The sequence below is a fragment of the Dama dama genome, chromosome 9 (assembly GCF_033118175.1).
Source record: "Dama dama isolate Ldn47 chromosome 9, ASM3311817v1, whole genome shotgun sequence".
NCBI lineage: Eukaryota > Metazoa > Chordata > Mammalia > Artiodactyla > Cervidae > Dama > Dama dama.
Genome location: NC_083689.1, coordinates 16192683 through 16208485, shown reverse-complemented (window position 1 = coordinate 16208485; position 15803 = coordinate 16192683). Strand labels below are relative to the sequence as shown.

The 15803-nt window shown below is 51.1% G+C and overlaps 2 protein-coding genes and 1 non-coding gene across 3 annotated transcripts; 2 read left to right on the top strand and 1 right to left on the bottom strand.

The window, feature by feature from the left end:
- Positions 1–1462: 1462 nt before the first annotated feature.
- Positions 1463–13846, bottom strand: FARSA (phenylalanyl-tRNA synthetase subunit alpha). Its single transcript, XM_061150158.1, has 13 exons — positions 13672–13846; positions 10391–10528; positions 10197–10295; positions 9990–10108; positions 8348–8440; positions 8127–8255; positions 7935–8050; positions 5542–5626; positions 5357–5456; positions 5093–5261; positions 4911–4988; positions 4641–4755; positions 1463–3725 (listed from the first exon to the last, which is right to left on the bottom strand). The coding sequence occupies exons 1-13, from the start codon at positions 13816–13818 to the stop codon at positions 3587–3589; spliced, it is 1527 nt and encodes a 508-aa protein (XP_061006141.1). The 5' UTR covers positions 13819–13846; the 3' UTR covers positions 1463–3586.
- On the top strand, positions 7436–7508 carry TRNAG-UCC (transfer RNA glycine (anticodon UCC)). The gene has a single exon. It is a non-coding gene; the product is annotated as a tRNA-Gly (tRNA).
- On the top strand, positions 10535–13062 carry LOC133061875 (cytochrome c oxidase subunit 7C, mitochondrial-like). The gene has a single exon (XM_061150159.1). The coding sequence runs from the start codon at positions 10897–10899 to the stop codon at positions 11086–11088; it is 192 nt and encodes a 63-aa protein (XP_061006142.1). The 5' UTR covers positions 10535–10896; the 3' UTR covers positions 11089–13062.
- Positions 13847–15803: the final 1957 nt, after the last annotated feature.

Below are 15803 nucleotides of genomic sequence, written 5' to 3'. Positions count from 1 at the left end.
CGGCCCCGCCTCTTTTCGCGAACTTGCGCGCGCAGCGGGGCTGGGGTGGCCGTTAAAAGTGTCGGTTGGGCTGTCCAGGCGCTGCGCGCGCAGCCCGCACAGCCGGGAGGAGCCGGTGGTTTCTGTGCTCGCGTGTGCGCATGTGTGAGGCGGCACCAGGGCACGAGTGGCGGAATACCTTGGACCGTGTGTTCATTCGTGTTTCAGTTCATTTCTCATCTGCTTAGCCCAAAGAAATCTTGCCAATAAAAAATTCTGACTTTTGCTGTCATTTGATTACGACCTACTGCCCTTACTGAAAAAAGCTGATGTAATTACCACCTTGAATCAGTTATCTGCGCTCCAAAACCAGAAGCTCCTTGAAAGCACGGTGGCGCTGGCCCTTATAGAGTTGAGCCCATACCCTTCAATGATAATAGTAATAAGAATAATGAATAGTGACAACAGTAGTCATAATTGGCACACGAGGAGAAAATATTTAAGAACTTGTATCCAGTATCCACAAAGACCTCTTGGAACTCAGTAAGACAGAAAAAATAAAGGGGGCGGCGGGAGGGGGACAGACGATTTGAAACGGTGTGTGCAAAGGCCCGGAGGTCTGAGCAAGCTCAGTGTGTTTGAGGAGCAGTCGGGTCTGGTGGGGAGAGCAGGGATTGGCGGAAGCAGTGGGTGAAGGATGAAGAGCTTGGTAGGGGCTGGGCTGAGTCAAGGTCAAGGTTTGGGACTTTGTCCCAACTGATTGGAAAGGAGGTGGGTGTTTCTTAGGCTTTGTATCATATATCCTTCACCCTCACTTGTTTTTACTTTTTACATGGCTTCTACCCCTCCCTTCATTTCTGTATTTATGCCACCGTGTCCAAGAGGGGAAGACAGCTGGGACCCCGCCCCCCCCCCCCTCCAAACACACACACACACACATGCTCAGCCCTTCTGTTCAGGGCTCTGTCCCTGGCCACACACCCTAGAGAACACCCCCTTTACACCTATGTTCTGGAGAGCCGGAGGGGTTTGAATCTGGGCTGTCTCTTACCAATAACAGGGGTGATCATTAAACTGCCACTTAAAAACTCATCTTTGTCTATTACCAAGGTGATAAAATCTAAAACATGAGACTCTTTGTAAGGGTTTCAGGGATAAACATCTGGAATACATTCAGAGTTTAATGAACAGTAGCTAACAGTATCTTGTGGCAGAGCTACAAGATGTTACATCTTCCTGCAACAACAGATTTGAAGATTCAAGGATCATCTACAGAGAGAAATCTCAGACTTAACTTCTAAATATGCACACACAAACACAAGGACCAAATCAAAACAAAGGCAACACAGGGACTTCCCTGGTGGTCCGATGGCTGAGACTCCGAGCTTCCACTTCAGGGGACATGGGTTTGACCCCTGGCTGGGGAACTAAAATCCTGCACCCGGCCAAAAATTAAGAAAACAAAACAAAGGCAACACGGAAGTTGCAGGATGATTTTTATGGTGCACGGTTTGTGTAACTTTTTGGAAAACATGCAAAAGGAAACCATGTCTTCTTAAAGTAACATGTAAATAGCAAAAGTTTAAAAGCACAAGAGAATGATAAATACCAAATTCAGGAGGGGGCAACCTTAGTGGGGTGGGGGGCAAAAGAAACAAGGACAAGCTCATAAAGGTCTTCAAAACATTAGTCACAGAGATCTAAGAAGCGAAAGATCCAGTGCAAATATCTGTTCAGATTCAAAAGAACTAGGGGTGGATTCTTGGGTGTTTATTATGCTTTGTATTATGTTTCATCCTAACTTTTACATGGCTTCTACTTTTCCCTCCATTTCTGTATTTATCTGTTCATCCACAGATAACACACAGTGTCAGCTCTTAAAGGCAGGGACCTAAAACAACTTTGCCCACTGCTGGCACTTAAAGAGATGCACCTTTATTGAATGAAGAAATATTTTTCTCTATGACTGTATTATTTACTTTGAAATAAAAGATTTGAGTGAGGAGCCCTTGTAAGATTGGTACCCCCAGGCCCTGAGACCAAAAAGAACCCAGCTGACTGCTAACTGCACTGGGCATAAAAGTGACCTCACGGTTACATAAGAAACCGTCCATGTTTCCAAAAGTGCGCTGCACTGGGGTGGGTGATAAGATCGCTGGGACTTCCTGGCCTAGTGGCACATAGGATCTTAGTTCCCCAATTAGGGATCTAACCTGCACCCCCTGCACTGGAAGCTTGGTGTTAACCACTAGACCACCAGGGAAATCCTAGGATTTGCTTTGAAATATTTCCACATAAAACAGGTGTGCTCACTAGTCAGTGTGAGTGGTAAGCTCATGGAACTTTTATCCTATTCACTCATGTTTCTATTTTGGGCTCATATGAAATCCTTTTTTTTTTTTTTTACAAGAGTAGCTTTTCAGGGGGAGGACAAAGGGATGAATTCGTGGGACACGGGACTTTTAAGACAGTGAAATTTATGAAACATTAGGATATCATAATACAGGGCATCATGTGTTTGTGCTCAGTCACTATCGTGTCTGACTCTGTGACCCTTTGGACTGTAGCCCGCAAGGCTCCTCTGCAGATTTCTCCAGGCAAGAATACTGGAGTGGGTTGCCATTTCCTCCTCCAGGAGATCTCCCCGACCCAAGGATCAAACCTGCATTCCTGCATTGGCAAGAAAATTGATTCTTTAGCAATGAGCCACCAGGGAAGCCCACATGTCATCATACATTTATCCAAACCCACATACAACACGGGGAGTCAACCAAAATGTAAACTGTGGACTGTGGGTGATTATAATGCATCAAAGCAGGGGGTTTATGAAAAATCTCTGTACCTGTCACGCAATTTTGCTATGAACCTAAAACGAAACTGTTTCTTAACAACAACAGAAAGCAGTTTTAAAGGCTCAGCTTGAGACTTCCCTGGTGGTCTAGTGGTTAAGAACCTGCCTTCCAATGCAGAGGACCTAGGTTCAATCCCTGGTCAGGGATCCTACATGCCATGGGGCAACTAAACCCTCAGGTCACAACAAAGACCCAGCACAGCCAAAAGTAAATAAATAAGGCTATCCACCCCATCCCAGCAATGCCTGACTCCCAGCTGGTGGCAATCCTGGCTCCCAGGGCCCCACCACCACCCTGGCCTCCCCTTCGACAGGGGTAGGGGGTTCTGTTCCCTTCACCTAGAAGAGACCTGGCACCAGGAAGTGAATCGGTGAATGCTTGATGGAGCCAGTCTTCTCTGGTGGGTATCTGGCTCAGGCTGGCCAGGAGGTCCCCAGGATCCAAGACCTCCAACCCATCATGTCTTATACCCGGGGCTCCAGCACCTTCCACCCCTAAGGAAAGGCACCAGATGAGGGCACGTGCCCACTTTATTAGCCAACAGCTGGCCTGCAGGGCTCCCCAAGGCCCACCCTCACAGGTGGACAACAGAATGAACCTGCTACCTGTTCCCTTGGGGCTGATCGGGATGAGGAGATACCAGGGGCAGGGGGGTGGGCCTCACAGAGGCCTCGTAAATACAAGGGGGTCACTGGCAGGGATGCAAGGGGGGCAGCAGGGTCTTGGGGAAGGTGGCCTATGGGGGGCAGCTCATGTCACGCGGCCTCTTGTGTCGAAGGGGGCCCCCGTTCGGCGTCCAGGCGGCACAGGGGACTGTCGTACACCATCTGAAGGTTCACCTTGTGGCCCACCAGCTCCCGGATATTGTTGATGCCATATTTGATCATCGTCGGGCTTGGGGGGACATGGTTTAACACAAGGTCAGGTCATGCTCTCTTCTGATCAGAACCTCTCTTGCCACCTTCCCTGGAGTAAAAGCCCCAGCCCTCCCTGGAGCTCAAAAGGCCCCACACCATCTGCCTTGTCACCTCCCTCACCCCTATCTCTTCCCACTCTCCCCCTTCACTCACTCCCTCCTCCCACCAGTCACACTGGCCTCCTCAATGTTCTCCATACATAGCAGGCCTGCTCCAGCCTCAGGGCCTTTGCACCGGCTATTCCCTCTGCCTGGACCACCCTTCCCCAGATATCTTCAGAGCTTACCAATTCAGCCACCTCCATTCGTTGCTCAGATGTCACCTCCTCCAAGAGGCCTTCCCTGACATTTCCTTAGGTCTCCCTGCTGTGTTTCTGCTCTAACATAACTTCTGATATTGTGGTTGTTTGGTCGCTCAATCATGTTCGACCCTTTTGTGACCCCATGGACTGTAGCCCACCAGGCTCCTCTGCCCATGAGATCTCCCAAGCAAGAATACTGCAGTGGGTTGCCATTTCCTTCTCCAGGGGATCGTCTCGACCCAGGGATTGAATCTGAGTCTCCCATGTCTCTTGCATTGGCAGGCGGATTCTTTACCACTGAGCCACCAGGGAAGCCCCATGACACTGCTTTTGGACATACTCTAAGCTTTATTTGTTGAATTTACTTATTTATCTTATCAATTCTCATCCTCCTTGGTCCACTAGCACCCCAGCTTCATAGAGGCAGAGATGTGTGTTGTAATCACAGCACAGAATGGGCATACAGCAGGTGCTCACTAAGGATTTCTCAAATGAATGAACCAATGGAGGGGGCTGCAAGTCTATAGGCCCCCATGCCTGACAAGTCACCTGAGTGAGGCAGCCAACACCCTAAGTGGCTTGGGTACTCACCGCTCCAAGGAGAGACCCCAGGCAATGACTGACACATTCTCAGGGAGCCCCATGGGGAGCAGCATCTCAGGGCGGAAGATCCCAGAGTTTCCAACCTCCACCCACTTCTTCAGACCTGTGGAGGCAGGAACACAACGGGGTGGCTTGTGTGGGTGATACTGGGCATGCCAATGAGTTCAGGAGGTGGGGTCCTTAGGAACAGGGACCTGGGCTGAGCCGTGGGCAACCTGAGACCTCCCTCCCTGCCCCAGTACTGGGTTCCAGCCTGACCTTGGTGGTAGCTGAATACTTCCATGCTGGGCTCGGTGTAGGGGTTGTAGGCCGGCTTAAAACGCAGCTGGGTGATACCTGGGTGGGGAGGCAGGCAAACAGAGTTAGGGGGAGAATCGGCTGATGACCAAGGAATCTTCCTGTTACCCACCAACACCGCCCACTCTGGCCCGCCTGCTCACCCAGCTTGGTGAAGAACTCCCGCAGGACACCCATGAGGTGGCCCAGTGTGAGGCCGTGGTCGGCCACGACACCCTCGATCTGGTGGAACTCGGCCAGGTGAGTGGCATCCAGGGTCTCATTCCGGAACACTCGATCGATGGAGAAGTATTTGGCCGGAGTGAAGGGCTTCTGGGGGTGACAGGCAGGCCAGGCCCAGGCATGGGTGAGGAGGTCGGTATGACAGCCCAGCCCCTCCCTCCAATGCTGCCGGAGCCCGGCCACACCTTCTGGGCCAGGCGGTAGAGGGCGCGGGCGCTGGCTGCTGTGGTGTGTGTGCGCAGCAGGTTTTTCCGAGCCTCGTCCAGTTTCCAGTTGTATTTGTACCTTCAGGAGGACATGCAAGGAAGTCCATGGTGCAGCTCTCGGTCCCCAGCCTCGTCCCCACCCCAAAGTCCTGGTCCTCCCTTACCCCTGTGAGCCATAGCCGCCCTGAGAGTGGGTCCGCTTCACGCGGTGGACATAGTCCATTGGGAGTTGCTGGGCCTGGGCTGGATCTGGGCAGGACAGAGCAACATCTGGTCAATCAAGGAGCATTTCTTTGGACGTCCTTGGCGGTCCAGTGGTTAAGATTCCGAGCTCCCAGTGCACGGGGAGCCCAGGTTCGATCCCTGGTCAGGGAACTAAATCTCACCTGCCATAACTAAAAATCCTACATGCTGCAGTTAAGACCTGGCGCAGCAAAAGAAATAAATAATGAACATTACTCAAATAGCCACCACAAGGAAAACAGACAGTGACTTAGGCAGCCCCCTCGATAGCCCTCTGTAACTGCTGGAGGGCACCTGGGAACACCTGAGGCAGTCACTCATACCCCTCCTCTGCCAGAACCTTCCCTGGTCCTGCTGCCTCCCCTTTTTTTTTCTGGCTATGCTGTAGGGCTTCCGGGACTTAGTTCTCCAACTCGCGTGTTGAACCCATGCCCATGGCAGTGAAAGCATGGAGTGTGAACCATTGAACCACCAGAGAATTCCCTCCTCCCACTCCTAACTGATCACTTCCTCCAGCCACAGGGCTTCCCTGCCGATCTATAAGCACACCGGGCATGTGCCAGCCTCAAGGCCTTTGCACTGGTCATTCCCTTTGTCTGGAACCTTCCTTCCCCAAATGTAGCTCCCTCCCTCACCTCCTTCTATCTTTGCTTAAGCAGCCTTTTTAAAAAAATTTTTGGTCATACTGTACAGCGTGTGAGATCTTAGTTCCTCCACCAGGGATTGAACCCAAGCCCCCTGCATAGTGTACAAAGTCTTAACCAACAGACTTCCAAAGAAGTCCAAGTCCTAGCAGCTTTTATTTTAAAATGACCGTGTATACCCCCCAACACAATGTCAGTTCCCCCATCTCATTTACTGCCATCTTGCATCACCATGTTTACAGCTTGTTGTTGTTTAGTCACTAAGTCACGTCTGATTCTTTTCTTGACCCCATATGCTGTCCATGGGATCTTCCAGGCAAGAATACTGGATTAGGTTGCCATTTCCTTACTCAGGATTTAAGGCACATCTTGCCCAACGAGGACATGAAGGTCTCAGGGCAAGGACTTCTGTCTCATTTGTGGATGTGATCCAGATGTTTAACAGAAAAGTCAATGCACAGGAGCTCAATGAACCTATGCCACATGAATATGCAAGTTCTTACTATTCCCTTCCTGAAATACAATTTTACTGTATCCAAAAAGCCACACATCCATTCCCAGCTCCACCTCTTACAAGCTGTGACCCTGGGCAAGTCATGTCTCCTCTCTGGGCCCCCGTTTCCTCATCTGCAAAAGGGGGCTGACAATCCACTTCCTGTAGTTGGTAGGAAGATTAGGAGAATGGCAGCCCAGTAAGTTTTATTTTGAATAGTTTTTCTGGCTGTTGCAACTTCCCTGACCAGGGATCGAACCCACACCCCCTGCGGCGGAAGTCTGGAAATTTTAACCATTGGACCATTATGGATGCCCTCGGTAAGTTCTGGATGCCGTGACGATGACAATGACATTTTGCTCCTGGCCAGATAACAGGCACACAACAGCCTTGTCTGCCCTCCTGGTGGTGGGGAGACAGTGACTATTTTGGAAAGCCATGTAACTTCAGAGAGCACTGACGACTGTGGAAAAAAGAAATGGGAACCAAAGTTGAAGACTAGCAGTGAGGAGCTTTTTAGAGCTTGGTTGGAGAGGGGAACTTTCCTGGTGGTCCAGTAGTTTAGAACTCCATGCTCCTAATGTAGGAGGCCCGGGTTCGATCCCTGGTCAGGGAACTATATCCTGCATGCCACAATGAAGATCCCATGTGCTGCAACTAAGACCTGATGCAGGGATTTCCCAGGTGGTCCAGTGGCTAAGACTTTGTGCTTCCAACGCAGGGGGCCTGGGTTCAATCCCCGGTCAGGGAACTAGATCCAACATGCTGCAAAAAGACTGAAGATCCCACGTGTCACAACTAAGACCCAGCACAGCCAAATAAGTAATTAAAAAAAAAAAAGAGCCGGTGCAGCCAAAAAAAAAAAGAACCTGGGGGGACAAGGGCATGTCGGCAGGGGCCTCTCTAAGGTGACATGTGAGCAGAGATTTGATACCAGAGGTGGCCATGAAGACCTGGGAGAAGACACTTCTCGGCAGAAGGCACTCAGGGCAAAGGCCCTGAGGTGACAGGAGGGGAGGTGGTGGAAGATCACAAGAAGTTGACGACAGTAGCTCACACAGGCTTTGCTGGCCACCCTGAGGAGGATGGAGTTTATCCTGTAAGATGGTAGGCTGCCCCAAAAGGCTCTGCCCAGGCCTAGGCCCTCGAGTGGCATGGGGCAGCAGGGCCCACCCACCTCGCAGGAAGAAGGTGTCATGCTGGTCGCGTGCTGGGTGCTGCTGGGGCTGAAAGAGTGCATCGAAGTTCCAGAAGGAGCTCTCAATGTAATTGTCAGTCGGCATCTCGGTGAACCTGGTGGGAGACAGGGTCTGACTGCCCTGCCTGTGCCCCAGGCCTGGGCTGGCCCCGCCCCCAGGCCAGTGCTCACCCCATCTCCAGGAAGATCTGCCGGAACTGGGAGCGGACCTTGAGCAGCGGGTGCAGGTGGCCGCTGTCGGGGAGGACGCCGTGGGCCGAGAAATTGTAGGGCTTGAAGGGCCGGTCCCGCCAGGAGCCGCTATGGGGGGCACGGTGCAGGGTACGTGGGCATGGTGGGGGCTTCCTACCACCCTCCCCCAACCAGTCCCCAACCCTGGGGCTGCCCCCTACCTGGAGATCATCTCTGGGCTCAGCTCTGTTTCCTGCTTTGAGATGCTGGTGCTGAAGGCACTACCTTTGCTCACCCAGTAGGTCTTCAGGGTCCTGAGGCCGGGGGACATCGCTGTTACCTCCTTCAGGTCATTTCCCTTGACCCCCCATCTAATGCTGACCCCCGCATCACCCACCAAGTAACTCTGCTGCATTTTCTTCCTGACACCTACTGTCTCCTGAAACCCCTATTTGGCCCCACCTACATCCCTATGTTCATGCACGTCCTCATTCAACAAACATTTATTGAGAACCTACTGTGTGCCAGGGCCTGTTCAAGGCACTAACCATAGTACTATGAGTGATGATAATAGATCAAATTTACCTATTTATTAGTTTTCTGGCTGTACCGTGTGGCATGGGGGATCTTAGTTCCCTGACCGGGGATCGAATTCATGCCCCCTACAGTGGAAGCATGGATTCTTAAGCAAAGACCACCGGGGAAGCTGAAGTCACTCAGTCATGTCCGACTCTTTGCAACCCCATGGACTGTAGCCTACCAGGCTCCTCCATCCATGGGATTTTCAACCAAGAGTACTGGAGTGGGTTGCCATTTCCTTCTCCAGAGGATCTTCCCAACCCTGGGATCGAACCCAGGTCTCCCACACTGCAGGGGGATTCTTTACCAGCTGAACCACCAGGGAAGCCCTTTTTAAAAATGAAAAATTAAAAGAAAAACTTTTTTGCCTTGCCGCATGGCATCGAAATCTTAGTTCCCTGACCAGGGATCGAACCCATGCCTCCTGCACTGAATGCTTGGGACTCTTAAGCACTGCATGGCCAAGGAAGTCCCCCCATAGGTAAAGTTTAGAGAGCTTATTCTACACTAGGCTCTGTTCTATAGTCACCCCATAACCATGTGTGAAAAGGGGCCGTTTCACATATGCGTAAACAGAAGCCTGGAAAGATCAAGTGACTCAGTCAAGGTGACACAGTTAACATATGGCAGAGCTGGGAGGTGAATTGGGCAGCCCTACTTCAGTCTGCGTTCTTGAAACTGCTGTATCTGCTACATCTGCTCAAGGAGACGTCGGCCCTGTGACGGCAGAGCCCCCAGCCCATACAAGTCCAGACAGTGCTGGCACTTCCCTGGCCATCCAGTGGTTACGACTCCACTCTTCCAGTGCAGGGGGCATGGCTCTGGTTCCTGGTCAGGGAACTGAGATCCCACATGCCGTGCGGCACAGCCAAAAACCAGTAAATAAACAAATATTTAAATTCCAGGCAGTGCTTAGGACTGTAGAGCAAGGAAACAGGGAGGACAAAAGGGCTGGAGGCCAGGGGTGTGGGACTTTTATGGAAGTCAGAGGAAGGAAAGGGGGTCAGGGTGGTGGTCTGTCTAAGCTGACATGAGAACAGAGATGTGATGTCAGAACTTGCCTTGAAGAACAGTGAGAGGATCTTTCTGGGCAGAAGCACGCATAGATAAAGGCCCTGTTGGGGCACGTGTGGCAAGTGCACTTGACCACCTCAGGGTCAAGGGGGGTGGGGAGGAGCCCGACAGCACACCGGCCCAGTATGGGCAGGACGCTTCCCTGTCCCCTCCACCACGCCAGGGCCAGGCAGGTGACCCAGGTGTGAGCCTGGGGTGGCACCCACTCACACTTCAGTCAGCAGCTTCCGCTTCCGGAGCTCACTCCGCTCCTTTTCTCCCAGCTTCTCAGCCTGCCCACCCCGGACCAGCTGGAGCCGGCGCTGCACCTCGTCCTCCACGCTGTCCACCTGCCACAGGGATCGGTGTGAGAGACCCTGAGGGTCGGGGGCCCGCCTGCCCGACCAGCTGGCCCAGCGCCCCCCAGCAGGGACTCACCACTCGGAACACGCGGGGCCCGTCAGCAGCACTCTTGTCCACCCGGATCCACTTGTTGGACATGGCCTTGCTGAAGCCCACCTTGCCACTGGGCAGTCGCTGGGGGAACAAGGCTGCAGTGAGGGGGGCACGGGCACAAGGGCCGCCATCACCCCAACACACCTCCTGCGGCCCTGGCCCCCTCAGGCTCCTACCATGAGCTCGCTCTGGGGCAGGCCCTCTGGGGGGATGCTGCGAAACACCCGGGCCTCATGGCTGCCCTCCTGGGCAATCTCCTCACCCTCAGTGGTCAGCTCCCAGCGCTTGCTGGAGCGCAGCTCAGTCTCGATGATCTGTTGAAAAATAGGGGGGCACAGCAGGGACAGGGCTCAGATCCAGGCACCCTCTTGCCACAGCACTGGGGGTGCACGGTCTCTGAAGCCAGCTTCGCATCCCAGCTGTACCACTCCCAAGAAAAGTGATCTGCCCTTGCTGAGTCTCGGTTGATCTTTTGTGACATGAGGATAATGACAAAGATGAGTCACACCTCCAAGAGCAGGGTAGAGTACTGAGGGTATTACCTACCTGAGAAAGAACAAATTCCATCACTTAAAAAAAAAAAGAGTTTGGGGAACAAGGTTGTGAGGAAGCAGCGCGCATTTTGCAGCTACCATTTCTTCCGCCTTCAGTCTTGATCTTTTGTAGAACTTCCAACAGCGCTATGTTGGGACAGAGCATCTGGAGGTTCACAACCTCTGTGGTTCGTCGGAACCACTACGAGGAGGGTCCAGGGAAGAATATACCATTTTCAGTGGAAAACAAGTGGAGGTTACTAGCTATGATGACTTTGTTCTTTGGGTCTGGATTTGCTGCGCCTTTCTTTATAGTGAGACACCAACTGCTTAAAAAGTAACCCATGAGACAGATAGGAAGGGGAACATATTAAGAGGTGCAGTCTCTTAAAAGGATCAAACCCTTGAACTCAGCATCCTAGATACGTTTGTAAATAAACTTATGGCATAAATCCAAAAAAAAAAAAAAAAGTACTTATTTATTCAACTGTGCTGGGTCTTAGTTGCAGCATGCAGCATCTTCATGCTGCATGTGTGTGTGCCAACTCTTTGTGACCCCATAAACAGTGGCCTGCCAGGCTCCTCTGTCCAAGGGATTCTCCAGGCAAGAATACTGGAATGGGTTGCCATTTCCTCCTCCAGGGGATCTTCCTGACCCAGGGATCAAACCTGCCTCTCCTGTGTCTCCTGCATTGGCAGGTGGGTTCTTTACCACCAATATCACCTGGGAAGTCCTTCCTTGTGGTATGTGGCATCTTTTAGTTTCAGCATGTGGGATCTAGGTCCTTGATCAGGGATTAAACCCAGGTGCCCTAAATTGGGAGCGTGGAGTCTTAGCCACTGGACCACCACTTTTGCACCTTGGAAAGATTTTTAAAGCCTCAGGTGACATTATTTATGTGTTTGCATCTCAGCACTCAGATGTCAGAGAAAAACCCCAGGGATCCACATTACACACAGAAACCCTAGGTGCCCATGTCAATCTAACTTCTAGGCCTGCTCCTCACCTACTGTGTGACCTTGCTGAAAACTGCTTAACCTCCCTGAACAAAACTTCTTATACATGAGAAAAAGGTGTGGTAGGTTTTAGCTCAGAGAGTTGTTTTGAGGCATAACTAAACAGAAAAGATGCAGAGGACTTCCCTGGCAGTCCAACGGTTAAGAGTTCAAGCTCCCAGTGCAGGGGGCACAAGTTCAATCCCTAATCCAGGAACTAAGATCCTGCATGCCACCCAGTGGGGCCAAACAAACAAAAACAAAGAAAGGATGAAGAGCACTTAGTATGCAGCAAGTGCTGTATAAACCTAACTACTACTATATATTAATATCATCATCATTCTTACAATGAACCACATTAAATTGCCACTACTTAACCCTCTGTAGCCTACACAAATGTCAGTTTCACATCAATCAAGGTACTGTCATCCCACACACCACAGCTTCACTCCCTTTTTGCACTGATGACCTCAGGCTTTGCAGCCTGGGTGCCTAATTTCAAATTCAGGTTTGCCTGTTCCTTCTGGTGACACTGATTAAGGTTCTGACCAATGCTTAGAAGTTGTCCCATCTTCAACCTGGGAATAAACAAGAGTTACATCTTATGTATCGTCTTGTTTGTTTGTTCAGTCACTAAGTTGTGTCCGACTCTTTTGCGACCACATGGACTTAGCCCGCCAGGCTCCTCTGTCCATGGGATTTCCCAGGCAAGAATACTGGATGGGTTACTATTTCCATCTCCACATATCCCCTTACTCTTATGTAAATCTAAGGTTAGGTCAAAGATTGAATGAAAAATAGAGCTGAGGTCAGGGACTTCCCTGGTGGTCCAGTGGTTAAGAATCTGCCTTGCATTGGAGAGACCACAAATTCAATCCCTGAAATTCAATCCCTGGTCGGAGAACTAAGATCCCATGTGTCTCAAAACAAGTAAGCTCAAGGGCTAGAGAGTCCAGAGGCCACAAGTAAAGATCCCACATGGAGCAACTAAGACCTGACTCGGCCAAAAAAAAGCTGAGGCCAGAAAGGGCACATAATATGATTTTGATGAAAAAACAGTCCAGCTATGTTTTCTGAGTCCTAGCCTCATGGATCCAGGCTGCTGGGTGGCCCAGGGGTCCATCAGCATCCTCTCCTTCTGGATCCATCACCCTTCATTTGTCCAAGTCAGAAGGCTGGGCTCTGGCTCTCCCTACCTTGCCATGAATCCAATTTCATTCCTTCACCTGAACCCCTTCTCCAGTCCAGCTACCTCCCTACAGACAGGGAACAGTCCCTCTAGTTTGGGGATATGCCAGTCTCTGCCCTTGTCCCCTTGCCTCCCGTCCTGCCCCTGCCAAGATGGATGTAGGCAGTGAGCACGTCTGACTGGTTCCACTCCTGCCATGGCCCTCTAGAACCCCTGGTAAGATAGAGACCTAGAAGGCCTTGCAAAATCTGGCTCTTCTGTGTCTCTCACCACCTGTCCCTCCTTCCCACCCCACTGATCCCTAAAGTGCCATGGCTTTTGTACTCAGGGCAGAAACCGGATTCAGCTGTCATCTCCTTTGGGATGCTCTCCCTGATCCTCAAGACTGTGGCAGTTAACATCTCTGAATTTCCTGGACTTCCTCCATCACTCCGGTCACTTGAGTACATCCATCACACCACAACCTGCGCGAAGGCAGCGACTGCGTCTTTCTCGTCCCCCATCCTCCTCCCACCCCCTCAAAATTAATTAATGCCTCAATGGACATTTACCGCACAAGAGCGTCCGCGCGCCTGGGTCTTCACTTTTTCCTGACTCCCTGCCTGGGCACTCTGGGCGGGACACGGATACAATCACCCCTAACCAGGGCTGAGAGAATCTGGTCTGGAGACAGAGCCCTCCTGGCGAAAGAACTGCAGATGCAAAAGCGAGGAAGCCCAGCATCATCCACCCGGCTCACCTCACCCAGCGCCTGTAAGCTCTTCACGGCGCCCACCACAGTCTGGTGCTCCACGCCCAGCTCGGTCGCCAGTTCCGCGCTGTCAAGGCCGCCATCGGCCGTCTCCAGCCGCCGCAGCAGCACCTCCGCCACCGGACCGTCCGCCATGGTTGCTCCCAGTGCGCTCCGCGTGTCCCTGCCGGCGACCAGAACCACCGGAACCGGAATCGGCCCCGGGATTGGGAGGGTGAGGCGCGCTTGCGTCGCCATCTTGAGTGTGGCGGACAATGTTGCAGGGCTCGGGGTGCCGCCATTTTGAGCGTGTCAGAGGGGTTAGGGACCCCCTAATGGTGTCTGGTTGACCAGAGAGGTCAAATGCCCTCAAAGACAGACTCACAGCGCTGTTTTAAACTTCACACAGCTCCACCTGCAGTGGGCTGTGTGACCTAGGACTTCTGTCTCTGGGCCTAAGACAGTCTGCCCTCAGAAGAATTCTTTCTCACCCCACAGGAGGGCTCTGGGTGGCGGACTCCAGACATCATCAAACTGCTGATGTAAACTACTTTCAAATTTTCAAAGGGAGACTGGGTACCGACCAACCCTATAAAAATAGGGAGAAGAAAAGCTGTTGTCAAAGTAGCTGCTAACTTGCATGGTCATTCTCCCCTGTGCCCAGGCCAGTGCTAAGCGCTTCAGGAGTCTTTATTTCACCTTCCTCCAAACTGTGTGCTGTACATACCGATATAATCTACATTTCACTGATGAAAACTGAAGCTGGGTGATATGCTTTGTGTAAAGGTTTTGCAAGGAATTGGTGGAGATAATGTAAGAAATCATAAACGCTCCAGAGCCTGCCCTCCCTCCCCCACACCCCTACTCTGAGATCAATGTCAGGGAAATCATTTGTAGTGCAGATCAGTGCTGTCCTATAGAAACACAATTCAAGATACTGGGAATTCCCTGGTGGTCCAGTGGTTAGGGGGTCTGACCTGGTGGCTCAGACAGTAAAGAATCTGCAATGCAGGAAATCTGGGTTCAATTGCTGGATCAGGAAGAGCCCCTGGAGAAGGAAATGGCAACCCACTCCAGTATTCTTGCCTGGAGAATTCTATGGAGAGGAGCCTGGCCGGGTACAGGCCACATGTTTGCAGTCAGACCCTACTGAGGGACTAACGGTTTCACTTTCCAGTGGTTAAAACTCCACAATTCCACTGCAGAATTCATGGGTTTGATCCCTGGTTGGCATGCCTCGGGCCTGACCAAAACTAAGAAATGTAATTTGAGATACAAATATAATTTTACCCTTTCTAATTATCGATGTTTAAAACAAAAGGGGTCAGGACTTCCCTGGCAGTCCAGTGGTTAGGAATCTGCCTGCCAGTGCAGGGACATCGGTTCCATCTCTGGTCTGGGAAGCTTCCACACGCTGAAGAGCATGTGCTCTTCCAACTCCTGAAGCTCATGGGCTCTGGAGCCAGTGTACCACAACTACTGCGCCTGTGTGCTCTAGAACCCATGCTCCACAAGAGAAGCCACTGCAACAAGAAGCCCAGGTGCTGTAACTAGACAGTAGCTCCTGCTCGTCGAAAGCAGAGAAAGCCTGTGTGCCACAAGGTAGACCCAGCACAGCCTAAATTAAATAAAAACTTTTAAATAGAAAATTAAACAGGGTGGTATTAATGAGGAATTTATAGAACTTAAGATGTCCAAATTTTCAATACTTAATACTAGTGAAATATATTTTTTTTAAGTTCTACCACTTTATTGCTACCAACCGATCTCCTCCACCCTTGTGCACACATGCTCAGTCATGTGATTCCATGCACTTCAGCTCGCCAGGCTCCTCTGTCCATGGACTTTTCCAGGCAAGAATACTGAGTGGGTTGCCATTTCCTTCTCCGAAATATTTTACATTCTTTTTTTTCATACTAAGTCTTTAAATCCTGATGTATATTTTACACTTACAGCTCATCTCAGTTCAGAGCAGCTACATCTCAAAAGGCAATAGTCACATGCGGCTATAGACAATAGTGGAGACTACATTAGGCAGCACAAGTAGAGTCTAATCCCAGATCTGCCATTTTTGTCACCCAGCAAAATCACTTCATCTTTCTGTGCCTCAGTTTCCTCCCTTGGATGGAAATGATATGAGC